Genomic DNA, 24,306 nt, shown 5'->3' with positions numbered 1-24,306 from the left:
GTGAGTGGTGAGTAAGTGGTGAATGAGTGGTGAGAATTTGGTGAGTAATTGGTGTGTGAGTGGTGAGTGAGTGGTGAGTAATTGGTGAGTAATTGGTGAGTGAATGGTGAGTAATTGGTGAGTAATTGGTGAGTGAGTGGGTGAGTGAGTGAGTAATTGGTGAGTGGGTGAGTGAGTGAGTGAGTGGGTGAGTGAGTGAGTGGGTGAGTGACTGGTGAGTCGGTGAGTGAGTGGGTGAGAGAGTGGGTGAGTGAGTGTTGAGTAAGTGGTGAGTGAGTGGTGAGTAATTGGTGAGTAATTGGTGTGAGTGGTGAGTGGGTGGTGCGCAATTGGTGAGTAATTGGTGAGTGAGTGGGTGAGTGAGTGAGTGGGTGAGTAATTGGTGAGTGGGTGAGTGAGAGGGTGAGTGAGTGTGTAGGTGAGTGATAAGCAATTGGTGAGTAATTGGTGAGTGAGTGGGTGAGTGAGTATTTGGTGAGTGGGTGAGTGAGTGGTGAGCAAGTGGTGAGTGAGTGGTGATTAATTGGTGAGTAATTGGTGAGTGAGTGGTGAGAAAGTGGTGAGTGAATTGTGATTAATTGACGAGTAATTGGTGTGTGGGTGGTGAGTGAGTGAGTGAGAGGGTGAGTGAGTGGGTGAGTAAGTGGTGAGTGAGTGGTGAGTAATTGGTGAGTAATTGGGGAGTAATTGGTGAGTAATTGGTGAGTGGGTGAGTGACAGGGTGACTGGGTGGTGAGTTAGTGGTGAGTGAGTGGTAATTGGTGAGTGAGTGGTGAGTGAGTGTTGAGTTAGTGGTGAGTGAGTGGTGAGTAATTGGTGAGTGAGTGGTGAGTGAGTGGTGAGTAATTGGTGAGTGAGTGGTGAGTGAGTGGTGAGTGAGTGGTGAGTAATTGGTGAGTGAGTGGTGAGTGAGTGGTGAGTAATTGGTGAGTGAGTGGTGAGTAATTGGTGAGTAATTGGTGATTGAATGGTGAGTGAGTGGTGAGTAATTGGTGAGTGAGTGGGTGAGTGAGTGAGTGGTTGAGTGAGTGGGTGGTTGAGTGAGTGGGTGATTGAGTGAGTGGGTGAGTGAGTGAGTGGGTGAGTGAGTGGGTGAGTGATTGAGTGGGTGGGTGAGTGAGTGGTGAGCAATTGGTGAGTAATTGGTGAGTGAGTGGGTGAGTGAGTGGTGAGTAATTGGTGAGTAATTGGTGAGTGAGTAGTGATTGCGTGGTGAGTGAGTGGGTGAGTAATTGGTGAGTAATTGGTGAGTGAGTGGGTGAGTGAGAGGGTGAGTAATTGGTGAGTGAGTGGTGAGTGAGTGGTGAGTAATTGGTGAGTAATTGGTGAGTGAGTGGTGAGTGAGTGGTGAGTAATTGGTGAGTGAGTCGTGAGTGAGTGGTGAGTGATTGGTGAGTTCTTGGTGAGTAATTGGTGAGTGAGTGGTGAGTGAGTGGTGAGTGAGTGGGTTAGTGAGTGGTGAGTAATTAGTGAGTAATTGTTGAGTCAGTGGTGAGTAATTTGTGAGTGAGTGGTGAGTGAGTGGTGAGTAATTGGTGAGTGAGTGGTGAGTAATTGGTGAGTAATTGGTGAGTGAGTGGTGAGTAATTGGTGAGTAATTGGTGAGTGAGTGGTGAGTGAGTGGGTGAGTGAGTGAGTGAGTGGATGAGTGAGTGGGTGAGTGAGTGGGTGAGTGAGCGGTGAGTAATTCGTGAGTAATTGGTGAGTGAGTGGGTGAGTGAGTTGCTGAGTAATTCGTGAGTGAGTGGGTGAGTGTGTTGGTGAGTTATTGGTGAGTGAGTGGGTGAGTGAGTGGGTGAGTGAGCGGGTGAGTGAGCGGGTGAGTGAGTGGTGAGTGAGTGGTGAGTAATTGGTGAGTGAGTCGTGAGTGAGTGGTGAGTGAGTGGTGAGTAATTGGTGAGTAATTGTTGAGTGAGTGGGTGAGTGGGTGGGTGGGTGAGTGGGTGAGTGAGTGGGTGAGTAAGTGGTGAGTAATTGGTGAGTAATTGGTGAGTGAGTGAGTGGGTGAGTGAGTGGGTGAGTGAGTGGGTGAGTGAGTGGTGAGTAATTGGTGAGTGAGTGAGTTAGTGGTGAGTAATTGGTGAGTGAGTGGTGAGTGAGTGGTGAGTGAGTGGGTGAGTTAGTGGGTGAGTGAGTGGTGAGTAATTGGTGAGTGAGTGGGTGAGTAATTGATGAGTGGGTGGTGAGTAATTGGTGAGGGATTGGTGAGTGAGTGGTGAGTGAGTGGTGAGTAATTAGTGAGTGAGTGATGATTAATTGGTGACTAATTGGTGAGTGAGTGGGTGAGTGAGCGGGTCAGTGAATGAGTGAGTGGGTGAGTGAGTGGGTGAGTGAGTGGTGAGTGAGTGGTGATTAATTGGTGAGTAATTGGTGAGTGAGTGGGTGAGTGGGTGAGTGAGTGGGTGAGTGGGTGAGTGAGCGGGTGAGTGAGTGGGTGAGTGGGTGGGTGAGTGGGTGAGTAATTGGAGAGTGATTGGTGAGTAATTGGTGAGTAATTGGTGAGTAATTGGTGAGTGGTGAGTAATTGGTGAGTGGTGAGTAATTGGTGAGTGAATTTGTGAGTAATTGTTGAGTGAGTGAGTGGTGAGTGAGTGGTGAGTAATTGGTGAGTAATTGGTGAGTAATTGGTGAGTGAGTGGTGAGTAATTGGTGAGTAATTGGTGAGTAATTGGTGAGTGAGTGGTGAGCAATTGGTGAGTAATTGGTGAGTGAGTGGTGAGTGAGTTGTGAGTAATTGGTGAGTGAGTGGTGAGTAATTGGTGAGTGAGTGGTGAGTAATTGGTGAGTGAGTGGTGAGTAATTGGTGAGTGAGTGGTGAGTAATTGGTGAGTGAGTGGTGAGTAATTGGTGAGTAATTCGTGAGTGAGTAGTGAGTGAGTGGTGAGTTATTGGTGAGTGAGTGGAGAGTAATTCGTGAGTGAGTGGTGAGTAATTGGTGAGTGAGTGGTGAGTAATTGGTGAGTGAGTGGTGAGTTATTGGTGAGTAATTGGTGAGTGAGTGGTGAGCTATTGGTGAGCAATTGGTGAGTGAGTGGTGAGTAATTGATCAGTGGGTGGTGAGTAATTGGTGAGTGAGTGGTGAGTAATTGGTGAGTGAGTGGTGAGTAATTGGTGAGTAATTGGTGAGTGGTGAGTAATTGGTGAGTAATTGGTGAGTGAGTGGGTGAGTGGGTTAGTGAGTGGGTGAGTAATTGGTGAGTAATTGGTGAGTAATTGGTGAGTAATTCATGAGTAATTGGTGAGTGGTGAGTAATTGGTGAGTAATTGGTGAGTAATTGGTGAGTGAGTGGTGAGTAATTGGTGAGTAATTGGTGAGTGAGTGGTGAGTAATTGGCGAGTAATTGGTGAGTGAGTGGTGAGTAATTGGTGAGTGAGTGGTGAGTAATTGGTGAGTGAGTGGTGAGTAATTGGTGAGTGAGTGGTGAGTTATTGGTGAGTAATTGGTGAGTGAGTGGTGAGTTATTGGTGAGTAATTGGTGAGTGAGTGGTGAGTAATTGGTGAGTGAGTGGTGAGTAATTGGTGAGTAATTGGTGAGTGGTGAGTAATTGGTGAGTAATTGGTGAGTGAGTGAGTGGGTGAGTGGGTGAGTGAGTGGGTGAGTAATTGGTTAGTAATTGGTGAGTAATTGGTGAGTGAGTGGGGAGTAATTGGTGAGTAATTGGTGAGTGGTGAGTAATTGGTGAGTAATTGGTGAGTAATTGGTGAGTGAGTGAGTGAGTGGGTGAGTGAGTGGGTGAGTAATTGGTGAGTGAGTGGTGAGTAATTGGTGAATAATTGGTGAGTGAGTGGTGAGTACCCTTCTGAATCTCGTCTTGTTCACAGACAGTCCGAACGCAAATCTCTTTGTTGATGACGTAGACTCTCAGACTCCTTCATGGGGGGGGGGGGGGTGGGAGTGGGGGGGGGGGGGGTGAGAGTGGGGGGTGAGTGGTGGGAGAGACAAAGGCGGCCGGGCGTGGTGCTGCCGCTGGTCACAGCAACCCGCAGTGCCGTCAGCCTTCATAGGCACTGCTACTCGCTAACTGCACTTGCCCCTACAGCCTGCTAGAGGCTACACGGGGGATCTTTGTCTGTGTGTAGGCGCTGCTACTCGCTACTAATACTACTGCTGCTGCTTCTACTACAACTGCTGCTGCTACTGCTGCTACTACTACTGTTGCTACTACTAGTGCTACTACTAGTGCTACTACTGCTGCTGCTACTACTACTGTTGCTACTACTAGTGCTACTACACTACTACTACTGCTGCTACTACTGTTGCTACTACTGCTGCTGCTACTACTACTACTGTTGCTACTACTACTGCTGCTGCTACTACTGCTGCTACTACTACTGCTGCTGCTACTACTGCTACTACTACTGCTACTACACTACTACTACTGCTACTACTGCTACTACTACTGCTACTACTGCTACTACTACTGCTACTACTTCTACTACTACTGCTGCTACTATTACTACTACTGTTACTACTACTACTGCTACTACACTACTACTACTGCTGCTGCTACTACTATTACTACTGCTGCTACTACTACTGCTACACTACTACTGCTGCTACTACACTACTACTACTGCTGCTAGACTACTACTACTACACTAGTACTACTGCTGCTACACTACTACTACTGCTGCTACTACTACTGCTGCTAGACTACTACTACTACACTACTACTACTGCTGCTACACTACTACTACTGCTGCTACTACTACTGCTGCTACTACTACTGATGCAGCTACTGCTGCTGGTTCTCACCGGTAGAAGCAGAGGCTCTTGATGCACTCCTTGCACGGTTTGTTGATAGAGTAGAGCCGTGTGCACACGTACTGCTCCTCCCTACAGCCTACACACACATGTTACACACATGTTACACACATGTTACACACATGTTACACACATGTTACACACACATGTTACACACATGTTACACACATGTTACATACATACACCCATACACACACATACACACACATATACACACGCAAAAACACATACACACATGTTACACACATGTTACACACATGTTACACACACATGTTACACACACATGTTACATACATACACACATACACACACATACACACGCACATATATACACACACGCAAAAACACATACACACATGTTACACACATGTTACACACATGCATATACATACACACACATACATGTTACAACAACAACAACCGCCATTCGCTACTAAGTTGAGGTGACGTCACCACGACGCTTGTGCCAGGCCATGTGCACCTTGAGGCCACGTGAAGTGTCGAACGCCCGCTGGCAGGAGGTCACGGGGCAGACCCAGCAGGTGCCACGGGTCGACTGACTGAGATGACTGGCTGATGCACCACCTGTGCCCCCTACTGTGCCAATCCGCTGTGCTTTAGCCACCCGGCGCTCCGCTCGTTGTTGTGAGCGTCGCTCCTCCGCCCTCCGTTGTTGTTGGAGGGCGACTGCCTCCAACTGCCCAGTAGCGTCCTTCACGAGCCTCCTCCACAGAGGCCGATCTTGACAGCGCTGGTACCAGTTATCGGCAAGTCCACTCAGCTCCACGTCCTCCTGTACCACATCACTCCATCTCTTCTCTAGCCCGTGCCGCGCCCGTTTAGCCCCCTCAATCCGGCCGAACAAAAGCTGTTTCGGCATGCGGTGGCTGGGCATGCGGGCTACATGACCCAGCCATCGCAGCCTTGCCCGCCGGAGGAGCTCATCGATGGGACCCTGCCCAGATCTTTCAAGGATTTGTGAGCTCCTCACACAATCCAGTCTGGTTAAACCCAGGATGGATCTTAGGCAGGCTAGCCTAAATGTTTCCAACCGGCGAAGATGCTCCATTAAGGGGGTCCACGTTTTGCAAGCGTAGAGAAGGGAGGGAATGACCGTGGCCGAGAAGACCTGAAGCTTAGTGCGGAGCGACAGACCAGGTAGCTTCCACACAGCGTTATGCAACCGATGAAAAGATATTGCCGCTCGACTGATTTGGAGTGAGACCTCTGCTGTTAAACTGGAGCCAGTCATAAGCACACTGCCCAGGTATGGGAAACTCTCTCCACAACTGCCCCATCACCGATTGGGAGTTGTGGGGGTGGAGTATCCGATGGTACTAAATACCCAGGCAGGTGCTTAGTTTTGGTGGGGCTGATGATAAGGCCCCATCTCTTAGTAGCACGCTCCAGTCTCAGCAGCAGCGTCTCCAACTCCTCCTCTGAATGAGCAGCTATTACCAAATCATCGGCATACATAACGTGGTTGAGGAAAAGGGAGCCATCCCTTGACCGCACCTGGGCATCGATCAGCCTCCCATTGTATCTTTACCAGATGTAAATTCCTCTGGTACAGCTACTGAAGGATTCACGAACTACGTGGTCAAAATAGATGTTAAATAAGGTTGGAGCCAGAGGACATCCCTGTCGCACCCCAAGGTGTACAGGGAATGGCTCCGACTCCCGGCCACGTAGTTTTACGCGGGCTCGCTCACCATCATGAAGGTCCTTAATGATCGTGAGCAGAGGGTCAGGGACTCCAAAAGCACGAAGAACAACCCAGAGCCCAGGCCTACTGATGGTATCATAGGCCTTGACCAGGTCAATAAAGCAGAGATGTAGGTCTTGTTGGAATTCCCTACACCTCTGCTGTAGCAGATGGACAGTAAATATGGCATCTGTGCAGGACCGCCCTTTCCTGAAACCGCATTGGGGCTCCGCAAGCCTCTCCTCAGCCTGCCTGGCAAGGCGATGTTGAATAATCCTTGCCAGGACCTTTCCCGGCACACTGAGGAGTGAGATGCCACTGTAGTTGTTACAGTCGGTGCGGTCCCCCTTGTTAAAAAGGGGGATCACCAGGGCATCCTTCCAATCCTGCGGAACCTGTCCAGTGGTCCAGACCGTTGTTATGATGTCATATAGGGCAGTCAGTGCACAAACGCCACCCTCCCTCAGCATTTCGCTTGGGAGATCATCTCTGCCCGCTGCCTTTCCTGGTCTCAGACTCCGGATCGCCTTCAGTACTTCCTCAACAGATGGCACCTCAGCCAGCCACTCGCAGGGGGTGACTTCTTCCAATATTTGAGGCACCGCAGCCTCAGCAGGGTCATCCCCACTTTGTGCCACAATGTTTTCCTGGCTGAGGGATTTTCCCTCCCCCAGGACTTCACAGAAATGCTCAGCAAATCTGCAAAACGAAGAACATCCCAGAGCCCAGGCCTACTGATGGTATCATAGGCCTTGACCAGGTCAATGAAGCAGAGATGTAGGTCTTGTTGGAATTCCCTACACCTCTGCTGTAGCAGACGGATGGAAAATATGGCATCCGTGCAGGACCGCCCTTTCCTGAAACCGCATTGGGGCTCCGCAAGCCTCTCCTCAGCGTGCCTGGCGAGGCGATGTTGAATAATCCTTGCCAGGAACTTTCCCGGCACACTGAGGAGTGAGATGCCCCTGTAGTTGTTACAGTCTGTGCGGTCCCCCTTCTTAATGATCGTGAGCAGGGGGTCAGGGACTCCAAAAGCACGAAGAACGACCCAGAGCCCAGGCCTACTGATGGTATCGTAGGCCTTGACCAGGTCAATAAAGCAGAGATGTAGGTCTTGTTGGAATTCCCTATACCTCTGCTGTAGCGGACGGACGGAAAATATGGCTTCCGTGCAGGACCGCCCTTTCCTGAAACCGCATTGGGGCTCCGCAAGCCTCTCCTCAGCGTGCCTGGCGAGGCGACCCCCTACCTCCTCGCGGTGCCTAATGGGCAATGCTATCGTGGGCAATGCCGTGGGGTGAGGGCCAATTCCGATTGGCCTTTCCCGTCATGGCGTCTGTGACCACCACCACAGCGGCTAAACGGGGGCTCTGGACGGGCACTAAACCACGTGGAAAAGATCTCATTATAAACACACAAAGACAGAGATTCCACCCCTCCCCCGTGTAGCCTGTAACAGACTGTAGGGGCAAGTGCTGTTAGCGAGCACCTATGAAGAGACACGAGGGGGTGGGTGGCCAGCACCACGCCCGACCGCCTTTGTCTCCCCAGTGGCGATGTTTACTACACACCGCACCAGGTACTCATTTGAGGCTGAGTCGACCTAGGGGAGGCCCGGAACAGGTTCAGATGATAGTCACGTGGTGGTGTTGGCCGTGAGCGGGAATCGAACCCGGGTCGCCAGGTTCATAGCGCAGCGTAGCGCTAACCGTTACACTACCGCTCCCCAGACACACACACACTAACACACACAGACACACAGACACGCACAGACACAGACACACACACAGACACACACACAGACGCACACAGACACAGACACACACACAGACACACACACAGACACACACACAGACACACACAGACACAAACACAGACATACACACAGACACAAACACAGACACAAACACAGACACAAACACAGACACACACACATACACACACACAGACACACACACACAGAGACACACACACAGACATACAGACACACACACAGACACACACAGACACAAACACACACAAACACAGACACACACACAGACACAAACACACAGACACACACACAGACACACACACACAGACACACACACAGACACAAACACACAGACACACACACAGACACACACACACAGACACACACACAGACACACATACAGACACACACACACAGACACACACACATGTAAACACAGTGATGCTGATGCTATTGCTGATGATGATGACGACGATGCTGATGACACTGATGATGATGACGACATTGATGATGATGACACTGATGATGATGACGAAATTGATGATGATGACACTGATGATGATGTCACTGATGATGATGATGTCACTGATGATGATGTCACTGATGATGATGATGATGTCACTGATGATGATGTCACTGATGATGCTGATGCCACTGATGATGATGATGTCACTGATGATGAAGATGTCACTGATGACACTGATGATGATGACACTGATGATGCTGATGACATTGATGATGATAATGATGATGACACTGATGATGATGTCACTGATGATGATGTCACCGTTTTCAGTCGTTTCCGGCTCCTTGATGACAGTGGGAGGGAGCGCTGCAAGGCAAAGACAAAGATGCCCCAGGGGGGCAAGGTGAGTGCGCTAACCACTGCACCACCGCTCCCCACACACACACACAGTGCGCTAACCACTGCACCACCACTCCCCACACACACACACACAGTGCGAGTTTGTGGGTGAGTGGGTGAGTGAGTGAGTGGGTGAGTGAGTGGGTGGGTGAGTGAGTGAGTGGGTGAGTGAGTGGGTGACTGAGTGACTGAGTGAGTGGGTGAGTGAGTGGGTGAGTGAGTGAGTGGGTGAGTGAGTGAGTGGGTGGGTGAGTGAGTGGGTGGGTGGGTGAGTGAGTGACTGAGTGAGTGGGTGGGTGGGTGAGTGAGTGGGTGGGTGAGTGAGTGGGTGAGTGAGTGGGTGAGTTGGTGAGTGAGTGAGTGGGTGAGTGACTGAGTGAGTGGGTGGGTGGGTGAGTGAGTGAGTGGGTGAGTGAGTGAGTGGGTGGGTGAGTGAGTGGGTGGGTGGGTGGGTGAGTGAGTGGGTGGGTGGGTGAGTGAGTGACTGAGTGAGTGGGTGGGTGGGTGAGTGAGTGGGTGGGTGAGTGAGTGGGTGAGTGAGTGGGTGAGTTGGTGAGTGAGTGAGTGGGTGAGTGACTGAGTGGGTGGGTGGGTGAGTGAGTGAGTGGGTGAGTGAGTGAGTGAGTAAGTGGGTGAGTGGGTGGGTGGGTGAGTGAGTGGGTGAGTGGGTGAGTGGGTGGGTGAGTGAGTGGGTGAGTGAGTTGTGAGTGAGTGACTCACGATGTCCTGCTAAGTCATTGTCGACAAGGGTTGAAGGAGTGATGTCTGAAACCACAAACATCATCATCACCATCATCACCATCATCATCACCATCATCATCACCATCATCACCATCATCACCACCATCAGCATCATCACCATCATCATCACTATCATCATCATCACCATCAGCACCATCATTATCATCATCACCATCTTCATCACCATCATCATCAGCACCATCACCATCATCAGCACCATCATCAACTATCATCAACCACTGCATCATCAGCAACATCAGAGTGGTGGTAGTGGTAGTCACCAGACACTACAGCTGTAGTGGTAGTGATGGTGGTAGTCACCACACACTACAGCTGTAGTGATGGTGGTAGTCACCACACACTACAGCTGTAGTGATGGTGGTAGTCACCACACACTACAGCTGTAGTGGTAGTGGTGGTGGTAGTCACCACACACTACATCTGTAGTGGTGGTGGTAGTCACCACACACTACAGCTGTAGTGATGGTGGTAGTCACCACACACTACAGCTGTAGTGGTGGTGATGGTGGTAGTCACCACACACTACAGCTGTAGTCGTAGTTGTGGTGGTAGTCACCACACACTACAGCTGTAGTGGTGGTGGTAGTCACCACACACTACAGCTGTAGTGATGGTGGTAGTCACCACACACTACAGCTGTAGTGGTGGTGGTAGTCACCACACACTACAGCTGTAGTGGTGGTGGTAGTCACCACACACTACAGCTGTAGTGGTGGTGATGGTGGTAGTCACCACACACTACAGCTGTAGTGGTGGTGGTAGTCACCACACACTACAGCTGTAGTGGTGGTGGTAGTCACCAGACACTACAGCTGTAGTGGTGGTGGTAGTCTCCACACACTACAGCTGTAGTGGTAGTGGTGGTGGTAGTCACCAGACACTACAGCTGTAGTGGTGGTGGTAGTCACCACACACTACAGCTGTAGTGGTGGTGGTAGTCACCACACACTACAGCTGTAGTGGTGGTGGTAATCACCACACACTACAGCTGTAGTGGTGGTGGTAGTCACCACACACTACAGCTGTAGTGATGGTGGTAGTCACCACGCACTACAGCTGTGATGGTAGTGATGGTCACCACACACTACAGCTGTAGTGGTGGTGGTAGTCACCACACACTACAGCTGTAGTGGTGGTGATGGTGGTAGTCACCACACACTACAGCTGTAGTGGTGGTGGTAGTCACCACACACTACATCTGTGGTAGTGGTAGTCACCACACACTACAGCTGTAGTGGTAGTCACCAGACACTACAGCTGTAGTGGTGGTGGTAGTCACCACACACTACAGCTGTAGTGGTGGTGGTAGTCACCACACACTACAGCTGTAGTGGTAGTGGTGGTGGTAGTCACCACACACTACAGCTGTAGTGGTGGTGGTAGTCACCACACACTACAGCTGTAGTGGTGGTGATGGTGGTAGTCACCACACACTACAGCTGTAGTGGTGGTGGTAGTCACCACACACTACATCTGTGGTAGTGGTAGTCACCACACACTACAGCTGTAGTGGTGGTGGTAGTCACCACACACTACAGCTGTAGTGATGGTGGTAGTCACCACACACTACAGCTGTAGTGGTGGTGGTAGTCACCACACACTACAGCTGTAGTGATGGTGGTAGTCACCACACACTACAGCTGTAGTGGTGGTGGTAGTCACCACACACTACAGCTGTAGTGGTGGTGGTAGTCACCACACACTACAGCTGTAGTGGTAGTGGTGGTGGTAGTCACCACACACTACAGCTGTAGTGGTAGTGGTGGTGGTAGTCACCACACACTACAGCTGTAGTGGTGGTGGTGGTGGTAGTCACCACACACTACAGCTGTAGTGGTAGTGGTAGTCACCACACACTACATCTGTAGTGGTAGTGATGGTGGTAGTCACCACACACTACAGATGTAGTGTGTGGTAGTCACCACACACTACATCTGTAGTGGTAGTCACCACACTTACCGCCGTAGTCATAGTTGTAGGTGCCTGTGTGTGTGTGGGTGGGGGAGACAGAGACGTGAGAATTAGAGGACGTGAATGGTGAAGTTTGGCTGAATTCACAGCTATTAACCTCCTCACCCACTGCTCACTCATCCACATTTCTTCTGAGTGAGTGGGTGAGTGGGTGAGTGGGTGAGTGAGTGGGTGAGTGAGTGGGTGAGTGGGTGAGTGAGTGGGTGAGTGAGTGAGTGGGTGATTGAGTGGGTGAGTGAGTGGGTGAGTGAGTGGGTGAGTGAGTGGATGAGTGGGTGGGTGAGTGAGTGGGTGAGTGGGTGGGTGAGTGGGTGAGTGAGTGAGTGGGTGAGTGAGTGGGTGAGTGAGTGGGTGAGTGAGTGGGTGAGTAGGTGAGTGAGTGAGTGGCTGGGTGAGTGAGTGTGTGAGTGGGTGAGTGGGTGAGTGAGTGGGTGATTGAGTGAGTGGGTGAGTGGATAGGTGGGTGAGTGGGTGGTTGAGTGAGTGAGTGGGTGAGTGGGTGGGTGAGTGAGTGGGTGAGTGGGTAAGTGGGTGATTGAGTGAGTGAGTGGGTGAGTGAGTGGGTGAGTGAGTGGGTGAGTGAGTGAGTGGGTGGGTGGGTGAGTGAGTGGGTGGGTGAGTGAGTGAGTGGGTGACTGAGTGGGTAGGTGGGTGAGTAAGTGAGTGGGTGGGTGAGTGAGTGAGTGGGTGGGTGAGTGGGTGAGTGAGTGAGTGGGTGGGTGAGTGAGTGAGTGGGTGAGTGGGTGAGTGAGTGAGTCGGTGAGTGAGTGAGTGGGTGATTGATTGGGTGAGTGAGTGGGTGAGTGAGTGGGTGAGTAGGTGAGTGAGTGAGTGGCTGGGTGAGTGAGTGTGTGAGTGGGTGAGTGGGTGAGTGAGTGGGTGATTGAGTGAGTGGGTGAGTGGATAGGTGGGTGAGTGGGTGGTTGAGTGAGTGAGTGGGTGAGTGGGTGGGTGAGTGAGTGGGTGAGTGGGTAAGTGGGTGATTGAGTGAGTGAGTGGGTGAGTGAGTGGGTGAGTGAGTGGGTGAGTGGGTGGGTGAGTGAGTGGGTGAGTGGGTGGGTGAGTGGGTGAGTGAGTGAGTGAGTGGGTGAGTGAGTGAATGGGTGAGTGGGTGAGTGGGTGAGTGGGTGGGTGAGTGGGTGAGTGAGTGGATGAGTGAGTGGGTGAGGGAGTGAGTGAGTGGGTGGGTGGGTGAGTGAGTGGGTGGGTGGGTGAGTGGATGAATGAGTGGGTGAGTGGGTGAGTGAGTGGGTTAGTGAGTGGGTGAGTGAGTGAGTGAGTGGGTGGGTGGGTGGGTGAGTGAGTGGGTGGGTGAGTGAATGAGTGAGTGGGTGACTGAGTGGGTAGGTGGGTGAGTAAGTGAGTGGGTGGGTGAGTGAGTGGGTGGGTGGGTGGGTGAGTGGGTGAGTGAGTGAGTGGGTGGGTGAGTGAGTGAGTGAGTGGGTGAGTGAGTGAGTGGGTGAGTGGGTGGGTGAGTGAGTGAGTGAGTGGGTGAGTGAGTGGGTGAGTGGGTGAGTGAGTGAGTCGGTGAGTGAGTGAGTGGGTGATTGATTGGGTGAGTGAGTGGGTGAGTGAGTGGGTGATTAGGTGAGTGAGTGAGTGGCTGGGTGAGTGAGTGTGTGAGTGGGTGAGTGAGTGGGTGATTGAGTGAGTGAGTGAGTGGATAGGTGGGTGAGTGGGTGGTTGAGTGAGTGAGTGGGTGAGTGGGTGGGTGAGTGAGTGGGTGAGTGGGTAAGTGGGTGATTGAGTGAGTGAGTGGGTGAGTGAGTGAGTGATTTTCTGGGTGAGTGAGTGGGTGAGTGAGTGGGTGAGTGAGGTAGTGAGTGGGTGGGTGAGTGAGTGGGTGAATGGGTGAGTGGGTGAGTGAGTGAGTGAGTGGGTGAGTGGGTGAGTGGGTGGGTGAGTGGGTGAGTGAGTGTGAGTGAGTGAGTGAGTGAGTGGGTGATTGAATGAGTGGGTGAGTGGGTAGGTGGGTGAGTGGGTGGTTGAGTGAGTGAGTGAGTGGGTGAGTGAGTGAGTGGGTGAGTGAGTGGGTGTGTGAGTGGATGAGTGGGTGGGTGAGTTGGTGGGTGAATCGGTGGCTTTGTGAGTGGGTTGTTTATAATGACACTGATGATGATGATGACACTGATGATGATGATGACACTGATGACGAGGACGTTGACGCAGCTGACGACGATGACACTGATGATGATGACGACACTGATGACGATGACACTCATGATGATGATGATGACACTCATGATGATGATGATGATGACACTCATGATGATGATAATGACACTCATGATGATGATGACACTCATGACGATGATGATGATGATGACACTCATGATGATGATGATGATGACACTCATGACGACGATGATGATGACACTCATGATGATGATGATGATGACACTCATGATGATGATGATGATGACACTCATGATGATGATGATGATGACGATGACACTCATGATGATGATGACACTCATGATGATGATGATGACACTCATGATGATGATGACACTCATGACGATGATGATGATGATGACACTCATGATGATGATGATGATGACACTCATGATGATGATGATGATGACACTCATGATGATGATGACACTCATGATGATGATGATGACACTCATGATGATGATGACACTCATGATTATGATGATGACACTCATGATGATGATGACACTCATGATGATGATGACACTCATGATGATGATGACGATGACACTCATGACGAAGATGATGATGACACTTATGATGATGATGATGACACTCATGATGATGATGACACTCATGATGATGATGATGATGACACTCATGATGATGATGATGACACTCATGATGATGATGACACTCATGATGATGATGATGACACTAATGATGATGATGATGATGACACTCATGATGATGATGATGATGACACTCATGATGATGATGATGACACTCATGATGATGATGATGACACTCATGATGATGATGACACTCATGATGATGATGATGATGACACTCATGATGATGATGATGACACTCATGACGATGATGATGATGACACTCATGATGATGATGATGACACTCATGATGATGATGATGACACTCATGATGATGATGATGACACTCATGATGATGATGATGATGACACTCATGACGATGATGATGATGACACTCATGATGATGATGATGATGACACTCATGATGATGATGACACTCATGATGATGATGACACTCATGATGATGATGATGATGACACTCATGACGATGATGATGATGACACTCATGACGATGATGATGATGACACTCATGATGATGATGACACTCATGACGATGATGATGATGACACTCATGATGATGATGATGATGACACTCACGACGACGATGATGATGATGACACTCATGATGACACTCATGATGATGATGATGACACTCATGATGATGATGATGATGACACTCATGATGATGATGACGACACTCGTGATGATGATGATGATGACACTCATGATGATGATGGTGATGATGATGACACTCATGATGATGATGATGACACTCATGATGATGATGATGACACTCATGATGATGATGATGACACTCATGATGATGATGATGATGACACTCATGATGATGATGATGACACTCATGATGATGATGATGACACTCATGACGATGATGATGACACTCATGATGACGATGATGATGACACTTATGACGATGATGATGATGACACTCATGATGATGATGATGATGACGATGACACTCATGATGATGATGACACTCATGATGATGATGATGATGACACTCATGACGATGATGATGATGACACTCATGACAATGATGATGACACTCATGATGATGATGATGACACTCATGATGATGATGATGACACTCATGATGATGATGACACTCATGATGATGATGATGATGACACTCATGATGATGATGACACTCATGATGATGATGATGATGACACTCATGATGATGATGACACTCATGATGATGATGATGACACTCATGATGATGATGATGACACTCATGATGATGATGATGACACTCATGATGATGATGATGATGACTCTCATGATGATGATGACACTCATGATGATGATGATGACACTCATGATGATGATGATGACACTCATGATGATGATGATGACTCTCATGATGATGATGATGATGACTCTCATGATGATGATGATGATGACACTCGTGATTATGACGATGACACTCATGATGATGATGATGACACTCATGATGATGACACTCATGATGATGATGATGACACTCATGATGATGATGATGATGACACTCATGATGATGATGATGATGATGGTGATGATGATGACACTTATGATGATGATGACACTCATGATGATGATGATGATGACACTCATGGTGACGATGATGATGATGATGATGACACTCATGATGACGATGATGATGGCACTCATGAAGATGACGATGATGACACTCATGATGATGATGATGACACTCATGATGATGATGATGACAGTCATGATGATGATGACACTCATGATGATGATGATGATGACACTCATGATGATGATGATGATGACACTCATGACGATGATGATGATGACACTCATGATGATGATGACACTCATGATGATGATGATGATGACACTCATGATCATGATGATGACACTCATGATGATGATGATGATGACACTCATGACGATGATGACACTCATGATGATGATGATGACACTCATGATGATGATGATGACACTCATGATGATGATGATGACACTCATGATGATGATGGTGACACTCATGATGATGATGATGATGACACTCATGACGATGATGATGACACTCATGACGATGATGATGACACTCATGATGATGATGACACTCATGATGATGATGACACTCATGATGATGATGACGATGACACTCATGATGATGATGATGACACTCATGATGATTATGATGATGACACTCATGATGATGATGATGACACTAATGATGATGACACTCATGACGATGATGATGATGATGACACTCATGATGATGATGATGATGACACTCATGACGACGATGATGACACTCATGATGATGATGATGATGACACTCATGATGATGATGATGACACTCATGATGATGATGATGACGACACTCATGATGATGATGATGACACTCATGATGATGATGATGATGACACTTATGATGATGATGACACTCATGATGATGATGATGACACCCATGATGATGACGATGATGATGACTCACTTTCGAACTGCGGCAGCACGGGGTAGAAGGGCCACTGGGAGGAGGGCACCTCCAGGTAGGGATACTGCCCCTGGGGCTCCGCGCTCTCCTTCGCCGGCGAGCTGACCCCCTCGTTTAGGGGCCCCGGGCCCTGCAGCTCCTCCACGGGCAGCGGCTGCTGCTGGGCACTGGCCGCTGCCAGAGGGAGTCACCATCATCATCATCATCAGTGTCAGCATCATCATCATCATCATCATGAGTGTCATCATCATCATCATGAGTGTCAGCATCATCATCATCATCATGAGTGCCATCATCATCATCATCATGAGTGTCATCATCATCATCAGTGTCAGCATCATCATCATCATCATGAGTGTCATCATCATCATCATGAGTGTCATCATCATCATCATCATGAGTGTCATCATCATCATCGTCATGAGTGTCATCATCATCATCATCATGAGTGTCATCATCATCATCATCATCAGTGTCATCATCATCACCATCATCATGAGTGTCATCATCATCATGAGTGTCATCATCATCATCATCATGAGTGTCATCATCATCATCATGAGTGTCATCATCATCATCATCACCATCATCATCACCATCATCATCACCATCATCATCAGTGTCATCATGAGTGTCATCATCATCATCATCACCATCATCACCATCACCATGAGTGTCATCAACATCAGTGTCATCATCACCATCATCATCATGATCACCGCCATCATCATCAACACAACCACCACCACCACCATCATCAACACAACCACCACCACCACCATCATCATCATCACCATCATCATCATGATCACCGCCATCATCACCATCATCATCATCACCATCATCACCGCCATAAACATCTTCATCACCATCACCACCACCACCATCACCGCCATCATCATCACCATCATCATCACCACCATCATAACCACCATCATCAACACAACCACCACCACCATCATCACCACAACCACCACCACCATCACCATCATCATCACCATCACCGCCATCATCATCACCATCTTCATCACCATCATCACCACCATCATCACCGCAACCACCACCATCATCAACACAACCACCACCATCATCACCATCATCACTATCACCACCACCACCATCATCAACACAACCACCACCATCACCACAATCACCACCATCATCACCATCATCATCACCACCACTACCACCATCATCAACACCACAACCACCACCATCATGTTGAACGCCCGCTGGCAGGAGGTCATGGGGCAGACCCAGGTGCCACGGGTCGACTGACTGAGATGACTGGCTGATGCACCACCTGTGCCCCCTACTGTGCCAACCTGCTGTGCTTTAGCCACCCGGCGCTCCGCTCGTTGTTGTGAGCGTCGCTCCTCCGCCCTCCGTTGTTGTTGTTGTTGGAGGGCGACTACCTCCAACTGCCCAGCAGCATCCTTCACGAGCCTCCTCCACAGAGGCCGATCTTGACACCGCTGGTACCAGTCATCGGCAAGTCCACTCAGCTCCACGTCCTCCTGTACCACATCACTCCATCTCTTCTCTAGCCCGTGCCGCGCCCGTTTAGCCCCCTCGATCCGGCCGAACAAAAGCTGTTTCTCCATGCGGTGGCTGGGCATGCGGGCTACATGACCCAGCCAACACAGCCTTGCCTGCCGGAGGAGCTCACCAATGGGACCTTGCCCAGATCTTTCAAGGATTTCTGAGCTACTCACACAATCCAGCCTGGTTAAACCCAGGATGTATCGTAGGCAGGCCAGCCTAAATTTTTATTACCGGCGAAGATGTTCCATCAGGGTGGTCCACGTTTCGCAAGCGTAGAGAAGGGAGGGAATGACCGTGGCCGAGAAGACCTGAAGCTTAGTGCGGAGCGACAGACCAGGTAGCTTCCACACATCGTTACGCAACCGATGAAAAGATGACTGATTCGGAGTGAGACCTCTGCTGTTAAACCGGAGCCAGTAATAAGCACACTGCCCAGGTATGGGAAACTCTCCACTCTCTCCACAACTGCCCCATCAACGATTGGGAGTTGTGGGGGTGGAGTGTCCGATGGTACAAAATACCCAGGCAGACTCTGGATCGCCTTCCGTACTTCCTCAGCCAGCCACTCACACGGGGTGACTTTTAAAAATTTGAGGCACTGCAGCCTCAGCAGGGTCATCCTCACTTTGTGCCACGATGTTTTCCAGGCTGAGGGATTTCCCATTCCGCAGGACATCACAGAAATGCTCAACAAATCTGCAAACCTGTTCCTGGGGGTCAGAGATTGGATCACCATTCCCCTAATGGTGGTAATAGGTGTGTCGCTGCAGGTTAGTTATTTTTTGATGGAGTTAAAGAGTGATTAGTGATCACGAGCCATTGAGGCAGACTCCATCTCCTCAGCAACCCGCGACCACCACCCATCCTTGCAGCGCCTCACGGCTCTCCGAACCTCCGAGCGATGGCTGCGGTAAGCCTCCTCATTCTCCGACGTGGGATGCTGTAGCCGATGACAGTGGGCCTGTCGCTTTTTCTCAGCCAGCCTTAACACCTACTCTGTCAGCCAGGGTCTCTAGGGAGGTCTGGACCGCGTACCCAAAGCAGCCATTGCAGCTGCCTGAGCCACAGTCCTAAACCTCGTCCATTTACCCTCGACATCAGGAGGAGTGGGGGACGATGCCAACCCCAGCCGCAAGCGATGATGAAATTCTCACTTGCAACTTTCATCAGCTAGCTGAGACCGGGCCACCTTAGGTTGGAATGGGGTCCTGGGTGTACACCCACCACCGGAGTGGATGAATGGCAGGCGCATCTTACAGATGACTAGTCGATGGTCAGAGGGCAGATCAGCTACACGGTAGTCCTGGTGTCAAGGACATGGGCTCGCATCCGCTGGTCCGTCACTTTGTAGTCCAACAGATGTTCTTGCTTGGACCCGGCATGCATCCATGATGCAGGAACTGCGTGTTTGTAATCACAAGCCCATGGGCTGCACAAAAATCTAGCAGCCTCCTGCCGTTGTTATTGAGCTGATCTGGCCCATGCCATCCAATCACTCCAGACCAGGTGCCAGCATCATGACCAATTCGGCCATTGAAGTCACCCAACAAGATGACTCTATCCCGAGGGGCCACTTTAGCCAGCACCTGTGACAGGAGGTCATAGAAGGCATCTGACTCATCGGCCTTGCCTGCATCCCTCCATGGATGTTCGTCTTCGGTGGGGGCATAAGTAACCACGACCACCACTCTTCGCCTCCGGTTGATGGGAAGGCGAGCCCAAAGTAGCCTGGGGCTTACAGCTTCCCACACCTCACCGCCACGCTCCCACGCCCCCTTCATTCTTTTGTTCAGAAGAAGAGCCACACCCTGTTGTTTGGCAGTCTCCTGCCTCGAGTATAGGACTGTCCACACCTCATGGTGGCAGGAGCCAGAGCCGGTCCACCTGACCTCCTGAATGCCACAGAGATCCAGGCGGTACCGGTCCAGCTCCCGACAGAGGAATGGCAGCCTCTCCTCCGCAGTGAACGTTCGAACATTCCACGTGGCCACACGAAGTGGCTTTTTGTTGTTTCTGGAGGAGCCCTGAGGGTAGAGATTCAATCTCCTGGCTCCGCCAATTGGGGTTTGGCCAGGAGACGTCATAGACGCCTGGCCCCCCGGGGCCTCCGGCACAAGCTTATTAGTTAGATATGTTATACGTGGTTTAGTGGCAAAAAGGAAGACACACAGACACACACAGAGACACACAGAGACAGAGAGACAGACACACACAGAGACAAACACAGACACACACACGGAGACGCAAACAGAGACACATACACACACAGAGATACACACAGAGACACACACAGACACACACAGAGACACACACAGAGATACACACAGAGATACACACAGACACACACAGAGACACACACAGAGACACACACAGAGACACAGACACACACAAGGACACACACGGAGACACACACGGAGACGCAAACAGAGACACAAAGATACAGAGACACATACAAACACACACACAGACACACAGAGAGACACACACAGAGACACACACACACAGAAACACACACAGACACATACACACACAGAGACACACACAGAGACACAGACACGCAGAGACACACACACAGAAACACACACAGAGTCACACACACGCCGAAACACAGACAGACACACATAGAGACATAGACACACAAAGACACACACAGAGACATACACAGAGACACAGACATACAGAGACACACACAGAAACATACACACACACAGAGACACACACACACAGAGACACAGACACACAGAGACACACACACAGAAACATACACACACACACAGACACAGACGCAAAAACGCACACACACACAGAGACACACACACAGAAACACAGACAGACACACATAGAGACACACACACAGACAGAGACAAACACACAGAGACACACACAGAGACACACACACAGACAGAGAGAGAGAGAGACACACACACAGAGACAGAGAGAGAGACACACACAGAGAAAGACACAAACACACAGAGACACACAGAGAGACACACACACACGAAGAGACACACACAATGACACACACAGACACAGACACACACAGAGACACACAGACAGAGAGACATGCACAGAGACACACACAGAGACACACACAGACACACACAGACAGATGGAGAGATGGTGATGATGATGGTGATGATGATGATGGTGATGATGATGCTGATGATGGTGATGATGATGATGGTGATGATGGGGATGATGATGATGGTGATTATTCTGATGATGGTGATGATGATGGTGATGATGATGGTGATGATGGTGATGATCATTGTGGTGATTCTGATGGTGATGATGATGGTGATGATGGTGGTGATGATGATGGTGATGATGGTGATGATGATGGTGATGATGATTGTGATGATGATGGTGATGGTGGTTATGGTGATGGTGATGATGGTGATAATGGTGGTGATGGTGGTGGTGATGATGGTGATGATGATGGTGATGGTGGTGGTGATGGTGATGGTGGGGATGGTGATTGTGGTGATGATTATGGTGATGGTGGTGATGGTGGTGATGGTGATGGTGATGATGGTGATGGAGATGGTGGTGATGGTGGTGATGGTGGTGATGGTAATGGTGATGATGGTGATGGTGGGGATGGTGATGGTGATGGTGGTGATGGTGGTGATGGTGATGATCGTGATGATGATGGTGATGATGGTGATGATGATGGTGATGATGGTGATGATGGTGGTGATGATGGTGGTGATGGTGATGGTTATGATCATTGTGATGATTCTGATGGTGATGCTGATGATGATGGTGATGATGATTCTGATGGGGATGATGATGATGATGCTGATGATGATGACGGTGATGATGATGGTGATGATTCTGATGATGATGGTGATAATGATGGTGATGATGATGATGGTGATGATGATGCTGATGATGGTGATGATGATGGTGGTGATAGTGATGGTGATGATGGGGATGATGATGATGGTGATTATTCTGATGATGGTGATGACGATGGTGATGATGATGATGGTGATGATGGTGATGGTGATCATCATTGTGATGATTTTGATGGTGATGATGAGGTGATGATGGTGATGATGGTGGTGATGATGATGGTGATGATGTTGATGATGATGATGGTAATGAAGATTGTGATGATTCTGATGGTGATGCTGATGATGATGGTGATGATGATTCTGATGGTGATGCTGATGATGATGGTGATGATGATGATGGTGATGATGATGATTATGGTGATGATTCTGATGATGATGGTGATAATGATGGTGATGATGATGATGGTGATGATGATGCTGATGATGGTGATGATGATGGTGGTGATAGTGATAGTGATGATGGTGATGATGGTGATGATGATGATGGTGATGATGATGGTGATGATGGTGATGATGATAATGATGGTGATGATGATGGTGATGATGGTGATGATGATGGTGATGATGATGATGGTGATGCTGGTGATGGTGATGATGATGGTGATGATGATTGTGATGATTCTGATGGTGATGCTGATAATGATGGTGGTGATGGTGATGATGATGGTGATGATGATGGTGGTGGTGATAATGATGGTGGGGATGGTGATGGTGGGGATTGTGATGGTGGGGATGGTGGTGGTGGTGATGATGATGGTGATGGTTGTGATGGTGATGGTGATGATGGTGATGGTGGTACTGGTGGTGATGGTGATGGTGGTGATGGTGGTGATGGTGATGGTGGTGATGGTGATGATGGTGATGATGGTGATCATGGTGGTGATGGTGGTGGTGATGATGGTGATGATGGTCGTGGTGATGGTGGGGATGGTGATGGTGGGGATGGTGATGGTGGGGATGGTGACGGTGGTGATGATGATGGTGATGGTGGTGATGGTGGTGATGGTGATGATGGTGATGGAGATGGTGGTGATGGTGGTGATGGTGGTTATGGCAATGGTGATGATGGTGATGGTGGGGATGGTGATGGTGATGGTGGTGATGGTGATGATCGTGATGATGGTGATGATGATGGTGATGATAGTGATGGTGATGATGGTGGTGATGATCGTGATGATGATGGTGATGCTGGTGATGGTGATGATGATGGTGATGATGATTGTGATGATTCTGATGGTGATGCTGATAATGATGGTGGTGATGGTGATGATGATGGTGATGATGATGGTGGTGGTGATGGTGATGGTGGGGATGGTGATGGTGGGGATTGTGATGGTGGGGATGGTGGTGGTGGTGATGATGATGGTGATGGTTGTGATGGTGGTGATGGTGATGATGGTGATGGTGGTGCTGGTGGTGATGGTGATGGTGGTGATGGTGGTGATGGTGATGGTGGTGATGGTGATGATGGTGATCATGGTGGTGATGATGGTGGTGATGATGGTGATGATGGTGGTGGTGATGGTGGGGATGGTGATGGTGGGGATGGTGATGGTGGTGATGATGATGGTGATGGTGGTGATGGTGATGGTGGTGATGGAGATGGTGGTGATGGTGGTGATGGTGGTGATGGCAATGGTGATGATGGTGATGGTGGGGATGGTGATGGTGATGGTGGTGATGGTGATGATGGTGGTGATGATGGTGATGATGATGGTGATGCTGGTGATGGTGATGATGATGGTTATGATGATTGTGATGATTCTGATGGTGATGCTGATAATGATGGTGGTGATGGTGATGATGATGGTGGTGGTGATGGTGATGGTGGGGATGGTGAT

General features: G+C 49.5%; 1 protein-coding gene across 1 annotated transcript in view; it reads right to left on the bottom strand.

Moving 5' to 3' along the window:
- Positions 1-24,306, bottom strand: part of LOC116937188 (microfibrillar-associated protein 2-like) — a 36,286-nt gene that overhangs the window by 6,500 nt on the left and 5,480 nt on the right. Inside the window, exons 3-8 of the mRNA XM_076058496.1 lie at positions 17,061-17,234; positions 11,811-11,834; positions 9,810-9,854; positions 9,012-9,056; positions 4,758-4,845; positions 3,798-3,871 (exon numbers count right to left, since the gene is read on the bottom strand). Of these exons, the coding sequence (XP_075914611.1) occupies positions 3,798-3,871; positions 4,758-4,845; positions 9,012-9,056; positions 9,810-9,854; positions 11,811-11,834; positions 17,061-17,234 (450 nt within the window). The remainder of the gene's footprint in view (positions 1-3,797; positions 3,872-4,757; positions 4,846-9,011; positions 9,057-9,809; positions 9,855-11,810; positions 11,835-17,060; positions 17,235-24,306) is intronic.

This window comes from Petromyzon marinus (genome assembly GCF_048934315.1).
Source record: "Petromyzon marinus isolate PM22_M1 ecotype Great Lakes invasive population chromosome 75 unlocalized genomic scaffold, UKy_Petmar_22M1.pri1.0 chr75_unloc.5, whole genome shotgun sequence".
NCBI classification, from domain to species: Eukaryota; Metazoa; Chordata; class Hyperoartia; order Petromyzontiformes; family Petromyzontidae; genus Petromyzon; species Petromyzon marinus.
The sequence above is the reverse complement of the archived record's forward strand: the minus strand, read 5'-3'. Positions and strand labels throughout refer to the sequence as shown.